The sequence below is a fragment of the Anomaloglossus baeobatrachus genome, chromosome 12 (genome assembly GCF_048569485.1).
Source record: "Anomaloglossus baeobatrachus isolate aAnoBae1 chromosome 12, aAnoBae1.hap1, whole genome shotgun sequence".
Taxonomy (NCBI): Eukaryota; Metazoa; Chordata; class Amphibia; order Anura; family Aromobatidae; genus Anomaloglossus; species Anomaloglossus baeobatrachus.
In genome coordinates, this window is record NC_134364.1 from 114634273 (window position 1) to 114647431 (window position 13159).

A 13159-nucleotide genomic window follows, 5' to 3' on the forward strand; every position below is an offset into this window, starting at 1 on the left:
TTAAATAAACAAACACTGAGCTTAGAAAGTGAATCCTTAATTAGCTTTGATTAGTGGTGTGAGAGTTTTATTGTCCCAATATCCATGTAGGATCAGAGGTCTGGTCAGTCTCTGGAATACACTCCTCAGATTTGTAACGGGCCATAAATCCTCCTGACAGGTTGAGTCCTGTGTCCACAGAGAGGGAAAAGGTTTTGGTACTGTGTTAGCCAGTTGAAAAATTATTGCATGTTCTCAGTGAGAGGAACAAAATTCTAATCTTGTGATGCCTAACTAAAATAAAATAAAGTGATGTTACAAAGCAAGCTTTCGAGACATCTCCGGTCCCTTCATCAGGCATGGTATGAAGTGAGGTAAGGTCCTGCACAGATAGAGAACATCCACAGGACAGTGCAGTGGCTACGCCCACCCGTCCAATTAAGTGCCGGCGTTTTGTTTACCAGAAATACTACTCCTGTCATGGCCTAACCCCTTCTCCCTTGGCCAATTTTCCGTTTTTCGGTTTGTTTGTTTTTTACTCCTTTTATTCCAAGAGCCATACCTTTTTTTTTTTTTCCCGTCAATCTTGCCATATGATAACTTGTTTTTTGCGGGACGAGTTGTACTTTTAAAAAGGAATCCAGGAGTTTTACCATATAGTGTACTGGAAAACTCCCAAAAAAATCCGAGTGCGGAAAAATTGCAAAAAACTACATGCGATTGCATGATTATTTTGGGGGTATTTTATACACAGTGTTCACTATATGGTAAAACCGATGATGGGTCGGTGTGATGGCTCAGGTCGGTACAAGTTCGTAGACACCAAAAATGTATAGGTTTACTTTTATCTAAGGGGTTAAAACATTTTTCGAAAGTTTTTTTAAAAAAAAAAAAAGTGGCACACTTTTTGCGCCTTTTTCCGCGAACCGTTGCAGTTTCATTTTTCGGGATCTATGTCTCGGTGACGGCTTAGTTTTTGCCTCTCTAGCTGACGTTTTTAACGGTACCATTTTTGCACAGATTCTACATTTTGATCGCCTGTTATTGCATTTTGAGCAAAATGACCCAAAAAAAAAAATGTTGGCATTTTTTGCCACTACGCCGTTTACCAATCAGATTAATAGATTTTATATTTATTAATAGATTTTATAATTTGATAGATAGTGTTTCTGAAAGCGGCGATACCAAATATGTGTGTGGGTTTGTTTTTTAACCCTTTAATTTTTAATAGGGCAAAAGGGGGGTGATTTGAACTTTTAATTTTTTAAAACTTTCTTTTTTTTTTTTTTTACTAGTGCTTTTAGGGGACTATAAGGATCAGCAGTCTGATCACTCTTTCATTTTTGTTGATCACAGCTGCACAGCTCAGATCAGCTGAAATGCTTATCTCTTGTAACAGCGGATTCTCTGCTGCCTATTACAGGAAGTGAGTCATGTGAGCTACAGAAGTCATCACATGACCCTGAGCTACCATGGCAACCATTGGCTCACAGTGGTCATGTCATGGCGCCGCTGATGGAGCCAGGTAACTGCACGTTTACCGCGGCGAGCATTTAAATCTCTGTCACATTAACTGGCATGGGTGGATCGTGGATCCACCTGTGCCTGCGAGGTACACATGTCTGCTGTATAAATCAGCAGACATGTGCATGGATTGCCGCAGGCTCACCGCAGCAGCCGGCGGTGATTACCCAGACATGACTTAGGATGTAGCAGTACGGCCTGCGGTCGTTAAGGGTTTAAAGGGTCTTTTCACAAATTAAAAAATAAATATTATCAGGTAGAGCTTAAGAAAACAAGCCTTTTTCCAATTTACTGTTTATTAAAATTTGTAGCCGTTCTTTAAATATTAACACTTTTGTTTAGATCTTGTTGCCTAGGAGACCGACCAGGCAAAAGAAAAGTGTTAATATATCAAGAACCACTCAAAATTTTTACAAGCAGCAAATTGCAAAATGTCTTATATTTACAAGCTCTATCCGAAAATACCCATTGGTGAATTTGAAAGTAACCACTTTAAATTGGCATTCTGGGATTTTACACTTTTTTGAAGCAGAAATGACACTTTTAGGAAGGCATACAGTCGCCTTTAAATTTTCTTTTATACAATTTAATATACTGAACCCAGGAAATAAAGCTGTAAGCTCGGACACGATGGTTTTCCAGGCAGCGGGGTGCTCAATTTTATACGATTTGGGATATGGTGTGAAGTTTTCTGAGCCTCCACACGTCCAGCTGCGACTCCTCTGATCTTGAAACATTAGCATGTTAGAGCCTTTTCACGGCTTAGGAGAAGTCTTCTCGATTTCGTGTTTGGTTGCCATGGCGACCCTCCATTTCCACGCCACTGACAATAGAAATATTGTCTGCGGTTGGGAACAGGTGGTTCCCAGGAGGGCGCTGTAATCCAAAAAAATGACTCCGGGATTGGAGCAGTCGCCCATCATGTTACATTTCACCATCTCTTGTTTTTTCTTCTCCAAAACTGAGATTTCTTCAAGGGTAAGATTTACGCCCTAGTAAAGAAAGCAGAATTATTTACCCGTCCAGATTTATTAAAACTTAAGTCATTAATTTTTCTGAGACTTCGGAATGTTTCATAACAGGGGGGTTAAATGGATAGAAGATGGAGGAAGGCTGTATTTCTTAGTTCGAAGGGCAAAAAGGATAGATGCTGTAACATTGGTGGCCGGTGTAGGGGCAGTGAATGGGATTAGTGGACCCACTGGACCATGGGAGAACCCGGGCTTACCTCTTAGTGGGAAGGGTTTAACTAAGCACCCACCACGAAGCAGATGCCAGGTACCACTCCCAGGGCAGTGATCGGGATTGTGGCAGCTGCCCCCAGGACAGGTGACGGACTCAGGAATGGCCGGGTACAAGTGGAGTGACTGAGGCGAGATGGACAGGTGGGTACAGACAGGAATGGTGGCCATGGCAGGGATAGACAGGTATGGGAAGGCAGGTTCTGGACACGGACAGGGATAATGGGACAGGAGTTCAGGACCTGAGAGCTAGCTAGGCAGCAGACTGGGGTCTGACTGACTAACGAGAAGCATTGCACAGGCACCTCCCCTAATGGGAGGGTGCCTTCAATACACAGTGTCTCTCAGCCATAGACTGAAAGGCATTTCCTGGAAATGGCATGCCACCCCTGTAAGAGGAGGGTCGGTGTGCGTGTGCTTGTTAGGTGCACTCCGGAAACCCTGTGCAGCATGTACAGGGCCCGAGAGGAAAAGGAGGCAGTAGCACATGTGGATAGCTGGAGGAGGACACGGGGCAGTAATTCAGTCGGCGTCTCTGCAGAGATGCCGGCGCTACAAATACAAACCGGTATGTGAAAATACCTAAAAATCAGTACACCATGAAATGTCAATCTAAACAGTCACTTAAAGGGAAGACCTCATCAAAAAATTACCCATTGTTTAAATCAAGTTTTTGCGTTCAGTGGAATTTTTTACATTTTTTTTTCTTTTTCAACTACAACTTTTATCTTTCTGTATCACAATAAAAAAGTGTCAATTTTAACTTTTTTGGGACTTTCCATAGCTCCAGGAAACAACATGTGTACATGAACAGACTCCTTCTATATTTTTGTATTGAAGCGTCTAATGAGCGTGTGCAAAGGTCACTACAAAGGTCGCTGATAGGTGGATCTTGGGTTATCAGCTTTAGTCTGTCATTTTGTAATCCGGACTTTGATGATAATGAACCTGCTGAAAAGGACAATAACTATATATATATATATATATATATATATATATATATATATATATATATGTATATATATATATGTATATGTATATGTGTGTGTGTGTGTGTGTGTGTGTGTGTATATACATATAATATATATTTATTACTAGCTGTACTGCCCGGGTTAATAACTGTTAACAAAATAGAATGTATTAACATTCCCAGGATAGAATGTATTAACGGCCGGGATAGTAACGGTCTCTCTGTTTCTCTTCCATTCTCTGTCTTTCTCCCCCTCTGTATATATCTCTGTGTCTCTCTCTCTCTCTATCTCTTTGTCTGTCTGTCTCTTTCTCTGTCTGTCTTATCTGTCACTTTCCCTGTCTGTCTCTTTCCCTCTCTTACCCTGTCTGTCTCTTTCCCTTTCTTTCCCTGTCTGTCTGTTTCCCTGTGTCTGTCTCTTTGTGTCTGTCTCTTACCCTGTCTATATCTGTTCCTTTCCCTGTCTGTGTCTGCCTCTTTCCCTGGCTGCATTGTGACACGCCAGCATTCCATATAAGGGCGTGGCTGCGCATTCTTCTGAAGTTCTGGCTGCACTGTGGCTCCCAGCTCCATTCGCTTTAATGGAGGCAGGTTTTTTGGTGATTAATTGTAAAGCGCGGGGTTAAAATTTCCCCTCAAAACATAGCCTACGACGCTCTCGGGGTCCAGAAGTGAGTGTGCAAAATTTTGTGGCTGTAGCTGCGACGGTGCAGATGCCAATCCCGGACATACATACATACATACATACATACATACATACATACATACATACATACATACATACACACACACACACACACACACACACACACACACACACACACACACACACACACACACATTCAGCTTTATTATTATTATTTATTATTATAGCGCCATTTATTCCATGGCGCTTTACAAGTGAAAGAGGGTATACGTACAACAATCATTAACAGTACAAGACAGACTGGTACAGGAGGAGAGAGGACCCTGCCCGCGAGGGCTCACAGTCTACAGGGAATGGGTGATGGTACAATAGGTGAGGACAGAGCTGGTTGCGCAGTGGTGTACTGGACTGAGGGCTATTGTAGGTTGTAGGCTTGTTGGAAGAGATGGCTCTTGAGGTTCCTCTTGAAGCTTTCCACGGTAGTGGAGAGTCTGATGTGCTGAGGTAGAGCGTTGCAGAGTATGGGGGATGCACGGGAGAAATCTTGTACGCGATTGTGGGAAGAGGAGATAAGAGAGGAGCAGAGAAGGAGATCTTGTGAGGATCTGAGGTTGCATGCAGGTAGGTACCAGGAGACTAGGTCACAGATGTAGGGAGGAGACAGGTTGTGGATGGCTTTGTATGTCATGGTTAGTGTTTTGAACTGGAGTCGTTGGGTGATGGGAAGCCAGTGAAGGGATTGGCAGAGTGGCGAGGCTAGGGAGTAGCGAGGGGAGAGGTGGATTAGGCGGGACGCAGAGTTTAGGATAGATTGGAGGGGTGCAAGAGTGTTGGAAGGGAGGCCAGAGAGCAGGAGGTTGCAGTAGTCGAGGCGGGAGATGATGAGGGCATGCACTAGTGTTTTTGAGGATTCTTTAAGGAAAGCACGGATCCGGGAGATATTTTTGAGTTGTATTCGGCATGAGGTGAAGAGGGCTTGGATGTGTGGCTTGAAGGATAGAGCAGAGTCGAGGGTTACTCCAAGGCAACGAGCTTGTGAGACTGGGGAGAGTGAGCAACCATCGAGTTTGATGGAAAGGCTTGTTGGAGGAGATGAGTGAGGAGGAGGAAAGACAATGAACTCTGTTTTGTCCATGTTCAGTTTTAGGAATCGTGCAGAGAAGAAGGATGAAATAGCAGACAGACATTGTGGGATTCTGGTTAGTAGAGAGGTAATGTCAGGTCCAGAGAGGTAGATCTGTGTGTCATCGGCATAGAGATGATACTGGAAGCCGTAGGACTCGATGAGCTGTCCCAGGCCGAAGGTATAGATGTATAGATATATATGTGCAAGATTATTAATTTTATTTTATTTATATATAATCTAAACTTTTTTTTTTTTTTAAAAGAAAGCTTGTTATATGGGGGGGGGAGTCCAGGATCATCAAGACTTCCTATCTCTGTGATTTAGCCTCTTGGAATCAGTCAGCAATGATTAATCGGGTAGACAGAGGAATGAGGCTTCTTCTGTCACCTCCTCGCCCTCTTTGTAAACTGTCAATCACACTTTCGGAAAGGTGGTCAGGCAGCATTTTACCGCTATTCACCTGCCTAGTCAGTGTCTGTGCGCACACTGATTATTTTGGCAATTGCAGTCTTTATATCGTGCAGCAAAGGAACGACCTGCAGAAGAGCCGAATGCATCATGGATAATGAATGAGACTGGCTGAAACTCCAGCTCCCTGCAGGACTCAGCACTGCGCTGCTTTATCTGTCAGTGCAGCTGTCACCGCGAGTGAGGAGCAGATGAGGAAATCAGAGGACTGTAGGGTGGAGCCGTCCGTTCTGCACGGGGCGAGCATCTGTGTCCGCTGTGACATCTGCAGGCCCCGTGCGGAATCTGAGCTATGTCCTGATACTCTGCATAGCATTATCCCATTATTTTCGTTGCTTTAAGAATCAAGTTTGATGAGCCCATATCTATTTATCTCCTTTTCTGTATTACGGAGCTGGATAACCCAGATAATTAATATTCCTATAAATCATTACTTATTTTATTTTGCCCTCTAATTCCAAAAATTAGAACCTTTTTTTTTATTTATTATTTTTATTTTATTTTTTTAAGTTTTTTTTTATCCTGGTTAAATAGTTTTTTGTTTTTTTTTTTAATTTTGCCCTTCGTTCCAAAAATTAGAACTGTTTTTTATTTATTTTTTTTTTTTTTTAGCCTAGTTACTAAAAATAAATCCAGTTTACAGTAATTTCTTTTTTTTTAAAAAAAAAGGAAGCTAAGGGCAGCAAGAGGAGCCATTGATTTATGTGGTTGTGTGTTATTGAAATCACTGGAGTTGGTGTGAATCGATCTGTGCATATCGCTGAGTCTCCTTTTGCCTCCGATCATCCGCAGCTCTTCTTTTGATTCGTCAGCCTGTAGAGGCGTGAAGTGGCACCAGGCTGGCTAATCAAATGAAGAGCCGCGGATGTCGGGAGGTAACAGGTTCCCGGGGCTCCCATCCAGCAGTCACAGATTACTGATAAGGCAGATAAGCTGAGTCCTATGAATCGCCTTTACACCGATTTCTAGAAATCACTTCTTATGTTGGGTTTAGGAGTCCAGTGGGCGGTCCTTATCAGTGATTCACACATCTATTTGCTCACTTGGATAACTGGAAACCCAAAATGAATAACATCAATTTTCAAACATAGACCTAGTAGTGACTACTGATGAATGAGCACTACCATGCCCGGGTACAGGTAACGAGGAGCCGGACACTTGGATGAGCACGATACAACTCAATGAAGTTATCCTGAAAAAAGCTGGACTTGCCCAATGAATTTATACTTGGTTACTCGAGTCACGAGCGTCCGACAGATTGTTATGAGTACCGAGCACCCGAGCATGATAGTGCTCACTCATCACTAGTTACCAGTACTGAGCACCCGAGCATGGTAATGCTCACTCATCACTAGTTACCAGTACTGAGCACCCGAGCATGGTAGTGCCCGCTCATCACTAGTTACGAGTACCGAGCACCCGAGCATGATAGTGCTCACTCATCACTAGTTACCAGTACTGAGCACCTGAGCATGGTAGTGCCCGCTCATCACTAGTTACCAGTACTGAGCACCAGAGCATGGTAGTGCCCGCTCATCACTAGTTACCAGTACTGAGCACCCGAGCATGGTAGTGCCCGCTCATCACTGGTTACCAGTACTGAGCACCTGAGCATGGTAGTGCCTGCTCATCACTAGTTACCAGTACTGAGCACCCGAGCATGGTAGTGCCCGCTCATCACTGGTTACCAGTACTGAGCACCCGAGCATGGTAGTGCCCGCTCATCACTAGTTACCAGTACTGAGCACCCGAGCATGGTAGTGCCCGCTCATCACTAGTTACCAGTACAGAGCACCCGAGCATGGTAGTGCCCGCTCATCACTAGTTACCAGTACTGAGCACCCGAGCATGGTAGTGCCCGCTCATCACTAGTTACCAGTACTGAGCACCCGAGCATGGTAGTGCCCGCTCATCACTAGTTACCAGTACTGAGCACCCGAGCATGGTAGTGCCCGCTCATCACTAGTTACGAGTACTGAGCACCCGAGCATGGTAGTGCCCACTCATCACTAGTTACCAGTACTGAGCACCTGAGCATGGTAGTGCCCACTCATCACTAGTTACCAGTACTGAGCACCCGAGCATGGTAGTGCCCGCTCATCACTAGTTACCAGTACTGAGCACCCGAGCATGGTAGTGCCCGCTCATCACTAGTTACCAGTACTGAGCACCCGAGCATGGTAGTGCCCGCTCATCACTAGTTACCAGTACTGAGCACCCGAGCATGATAGTGCCCGCTCATCACTAGTTACCAGTACAGAGCCCCTGAGCATGGTAGTGCCCGCTCATCACTAGTTACCAGTACTGAGGACCCGAGCATGGTAGTGCCCGCTCATCACTAGTAGTGAGGTTTGATATTCCCAATAGTAAATTAATTTTCAGGATTACATTACGTACATTATTTGGCAGATGATGTAACGCAGGCTCTTTTTAAAGTGTAGCTCAAATACCACAAACACTCCGGCTGTAGACACGTATAATTGCCGGGTTCCTGTTCACAAAGAAACCCTTTTTTACTTCATAAGAGGCTTTGCCAACATGATGTAATGTAAAAACAATATGTAGAGGCAAAAACCCCTAAAAGAATACACAAGTCAGTGGCTCTAATAACAATATGCAATTGATATTCCAGAATATTTCTTTCTCCAAGGTTAGTTCATAGTGAGAATCCAGGCGAATACAGAGAGTAACGCCTAATGAGATTATGTGATCGGGCCTCGTTAGGATCGCCTGTAGGCAAATAAAACAAAGCCTGATAAAAATAGGGATATAACTGATTACACGCCCCATTTATTTACACCTAACTTGCTGATTGTTCGGGGTCAGGCTGCTTGGACCCTCTGCATCCAGAGATTTCGGCAAAACCCCGAAATTCTGTAGCCTGGCCTTAAGTATGTGTGAATGGGCAGCATCTGCTAGATTCATTGTCTATGGGATTGACGAGTGCAGCATTTCCGGCAGTTCCATAGACAATGAATGGGGCAGAGGCTGAGCATTCGTTCTATTTAGAAAAGGATTCCCTAATCCTGTTCTCTGAGTTCCAAAACCACTATCTTGGTATCGCTGGGGGTCTCAGCACTTAGTCAGTTGGGAGTGAACATTTTTTTTTTAAACTAAATTTTTTAATTTAAACTTTCGAATGATGGTCCCATAACTCTCTACATACAGTATAGTATGAAGGTCACACAGCCCTCTACATGCAGTATGATCACCCCATGGCTTTACTTACATACAATAAGATGGCCCTACAACCCCCCTACATATAGTTTCATGGACCCACAGCTTCCTACATACAGTATGATGGCCCCCAGAACCCCTTACATATAGCATGATAGCCCTACAGCCCCCTATATACACTATGATCGTCCCACCATCCCCTACATATAGTATGATATCACCACAGCTCCTTACATAGATTGATGGACCTTCAGCCCCCTACATACAGTTTGATGGGCCTACAGCACCTTAGATTTAGAGGGGAGCCAGCACAATCTGAAAATGGCATGCATCATATAAAAAGTGCAAATTCACAGATTTATTCCAACTGTACTGTAATATAAATGAGATTTTTAGCAAATAATTGATCAATTTTTTGAGCCACCCCTGCCAACGTCACGGCAAATCTCAATAGGGGGGGCCTACTCTACATTCTGTATTTCATGTGCCATGCGGCCTCCTAGATAAAGTTAAAAGCAGAACCATAATGGAGCACACATACCTGTAACCTGTATATAACCGCTTCTATGTTGCAAAAAAGGCACTTGTGGATAGAGACCAGCCCAGGTCCCAGCATGTGGAGCAAGCTCTACACATACCAGGACTATATCAGAACTGACCCTCCCAGTGCCAAACAGCAACCATTGATAAAGGCGGACCAGATCCAAGATGGTGCTTAATTAGCATTGCCTGTGGAAAGGGGTGAGGTAACTGAATGTGTACAGCTACCAACAGGAGGAATACATTGCAAACCAAGATCAGGCGTTCCTTTTTTGCAACATGGAAGCGGTTATATACAGGTTACAGGTATGTGTGCTCCATTATGGTTCTGCTTTTAACGTTATCTAGGAGGCCGCATGGCACATGAAATACAGAATGTAGAGTAGGCCCCCCCTATTGAGATTTGCCGTGACGTTGGCAGGGGTGGCTCAAAAAATTGATCAATTATTTGCTAAAAATCTCATTTTTTTTATTATAGTACAGTTGGAATAAATCTGTGAATTTTCACTTTTTAAATGATGCATGCCAATTTCAGATCGTGCTGGCTCCTTTTTTTCAGCGCCTTAGATTTAGTACATACAATATAGTAGCCCCACAGCTCCCTTACATACAGTATGATAACCCGAGAGCCCCCTTGCATACAGTATGATGGCCCCACAGCCCCCTTCCATACAGTATAATGGCCCCACAGCCCCCTTTCATACAGTATGATTGCCTCACTGCCCCCTTACATACAGTATGGTGGCCCCACAGCCCCTTTACATACAATATGGTGGCCCCACAGCCCCCTTACATACAGTATGGTGGCCCCACAGGCCCCGTATATACAGTATAATGGCCCCACAGCCCCCTTATATACAGTATAATGGCCCCACAGCCCCCGTATATACAGTATAATGGCCCCATAGCCCCCTTATATACAGTATAATGGCCCCACAGCCCCCTTTCATACAGTATGATTGCCTCACTGCCCCCTTACATACAGTATGGTGGCCCCACAGCCCCTTTACATACAATATGGTGGCCCCACAGCCCCTTTACATACAATATGGTGGCACCACAGCCCCCTTACATACAGTGTGGTGGCCCCACAGCCCCCTTACATACAGTATGGTGGCCCCACAGCCCCCTTATATACAGTATAATAGCCCCACAGTTCCCTTATATACAGTATAAATAGCCCCACAGCCCCCTTATATACAGTATAATGGCCCCACAGCCCATTTATATACAGTATAATGGCTCCACAACCCCCTTACATACAATATAATGGCTCCACAACCCCCTTACATACAGTTTAGTAGCCCCAAAGCCCCCTTACATACATTATGATGGCCCCACAGCCCCCTTACATACATTATGATGGCCCCACAGCCCCCTTACGTACAGTATGATGGCCCCACAGCCCCCGTACGTACAGTATAGTGGTCCCACGGCCCCCTTACGTACAGTATAGTGGCCTCACAGCCCCCTTATGTACATTATTATTATTATTATTATTATTATTATTGTTTATTTATAGAGCACCACAGCCCTTAATATACAGTATAAAGCTCCCTACATACAATATAATGCCCCCCAGAGAGCTTACCTTTGGCTATTTGGCTCGCCTCCTTTCCAGCCCGGTTACTTGGAGATCCTCTCCGGCGGGTACAGGCAGTATGACGTCACTTAGCAGACACGACTACGCACTGTGAACTGGGAGGCCGTGTCTGCTATTCTGTGACGTGGTTAGGACTGCCCCTCTACTACCCAATCCTAACTCATCCCTGGCTGTATGTCACAAAAAATGATTTGGGGTCTGCACCTTACAGTCACATGTTTGATATCCCTGAACTAGATAATGCAGTTGCTTATGATGATCCAAGCTTTATAATACTACTTAAAACCCGCGCTCCTTATCAAGTCTATGTACTTGAATCATGCACACGTACAGCAGTATCCACAAGCTGATGACATCATTTTGGTATTGTAATTTGAAGAGGCATTTTTCCATAGACATGAATCATTTCTCCAGTGAGAGCCAGGTGTCTGCGAAAGTGTCTTCTTTTATGTCTCGCGCCCCCGCCATTCCTATCACAGCAAGATATACGCCATAGCAAACTGACCGGCATTGTTCCCTAAATACCTAAAATACATCTTTTGTGCTAAGGAACGTCTTGTGATTATTATTATTATTATTATTATTATTATTATTATTATTATTATTATTATTTTATTTTTTATTTCTTTTTCTTTTTTTTTTTTTTTTTATGCAATTTTGATCTTATATTTAGAATAAACTATATTGGGGTCCAACCCCCTTATGAGGATGTCTCTAACCATCTTTACCCTTCCTAAATCAGGCTGACCACATGTTTCCTTGTCTGCCCCATACACATGCACTCTCATCCTAGGTGAGCATGCTTGCATTCTGGAGAAATTATAGCAACATATTGCCTTTGTGAGCTTAATTCATTAGTGTTGTCTCACTTTCTTATGATGGAGAACCTGCTAAGATTTTTTTTTATAAAAAAAATCTACCTCTCCTCATAAAGTATTGGGAGAATGATGAAGCTTAAGTGTTTAAAATATATATTTTAAGTTTGTTTTGGGGTTTTTTTTGCAGTAGTTATACATTTTCCATTCCTCTTCATATCATTTCAGCATGATGGAAAACCTTACTGTCACAAGCCTTGCTACGCCTCATTATATGGACCAAAAGGTGAGAGATTTCATTATGCCATATCAGCTTAGTGTGAATAATTTGTAGGCACCCTGCCCGGAGTTATTTTGTAAGAATTTTGCTGGTAAATTGAACTGTACAAAGTGGAAATTGAAGTCCAATCTTCAAAGAAAAATAATTGAATGTAAACCCCCCTGAAGAAGCAATTTCAGGGAAACACAAGATACAACCCCTGAAGAAGCAATTTCAAGCAAACACAAGATATAACTGCTAAAGAAGCAATTTCAGGGAAACACAAGGTACAACCCCTGATGAAGCAATTTCAGGAGAAACACAAGCTATAACTGCTAAAGAAGCAATTTCAGGAGAAACACAGAAGATATTAACCCTGAAGAAGCAATTTCAGGGAAACACAAGACATAACCCCTAAAGAAGCAATTTCAGGGAAACACAAGATATAACCCCTAAAGAAGCAATTTCAGGAGAAACACAAGATATAACCGCTGAAGAAGTAATTTCAGGAGAAACACAATATATAACCACTGAAGAAGCAATTTCAAGGAAACACAAGATATAACTGCTAAAGAAGCAATTTCAGGGAAACACAAGATATAACCCCTGAAGAAGCAATTTCAGGAGAAACACAAGATATAACCCCTGAAGAAGCAATTTCAGAGAAACACAAGATACAGTCACTCTACACTTGGTCTTTTTTCCAGCTATGCATGCTGGGAACTGAGAAAAAAGGATAGACCATTTTTCTTGTCCAAGTTTTCTGTGAAATAACAGGTGTTTAAAATGAAAAGCTCCCTCAGGGGCTCAC

General features: G+C 43.3%; 1 protein-coding gene across 1 annotated transcript in view; it reads left to right on the forward strand.

Annotated features, from left to right (window-relative positions):
- LOC142258533 (cysteine-rich protein 2) overlaps positions 1-13159 on the forward strand; it is a 102817-nt gene that overhangs the window by 68010 nt on the left and 21648 nt on the right. Inside the window, exon 3 of the mRNA XM_075331159.1 lies at positions 12318-12375. Within this exon, the coding sequence (XP_075187274.1) occupies positions 12318-12375 (58 nt within the window). The remainder of the gene's footprint in view (positions 1-12317; positions 12376-13159) is intronic.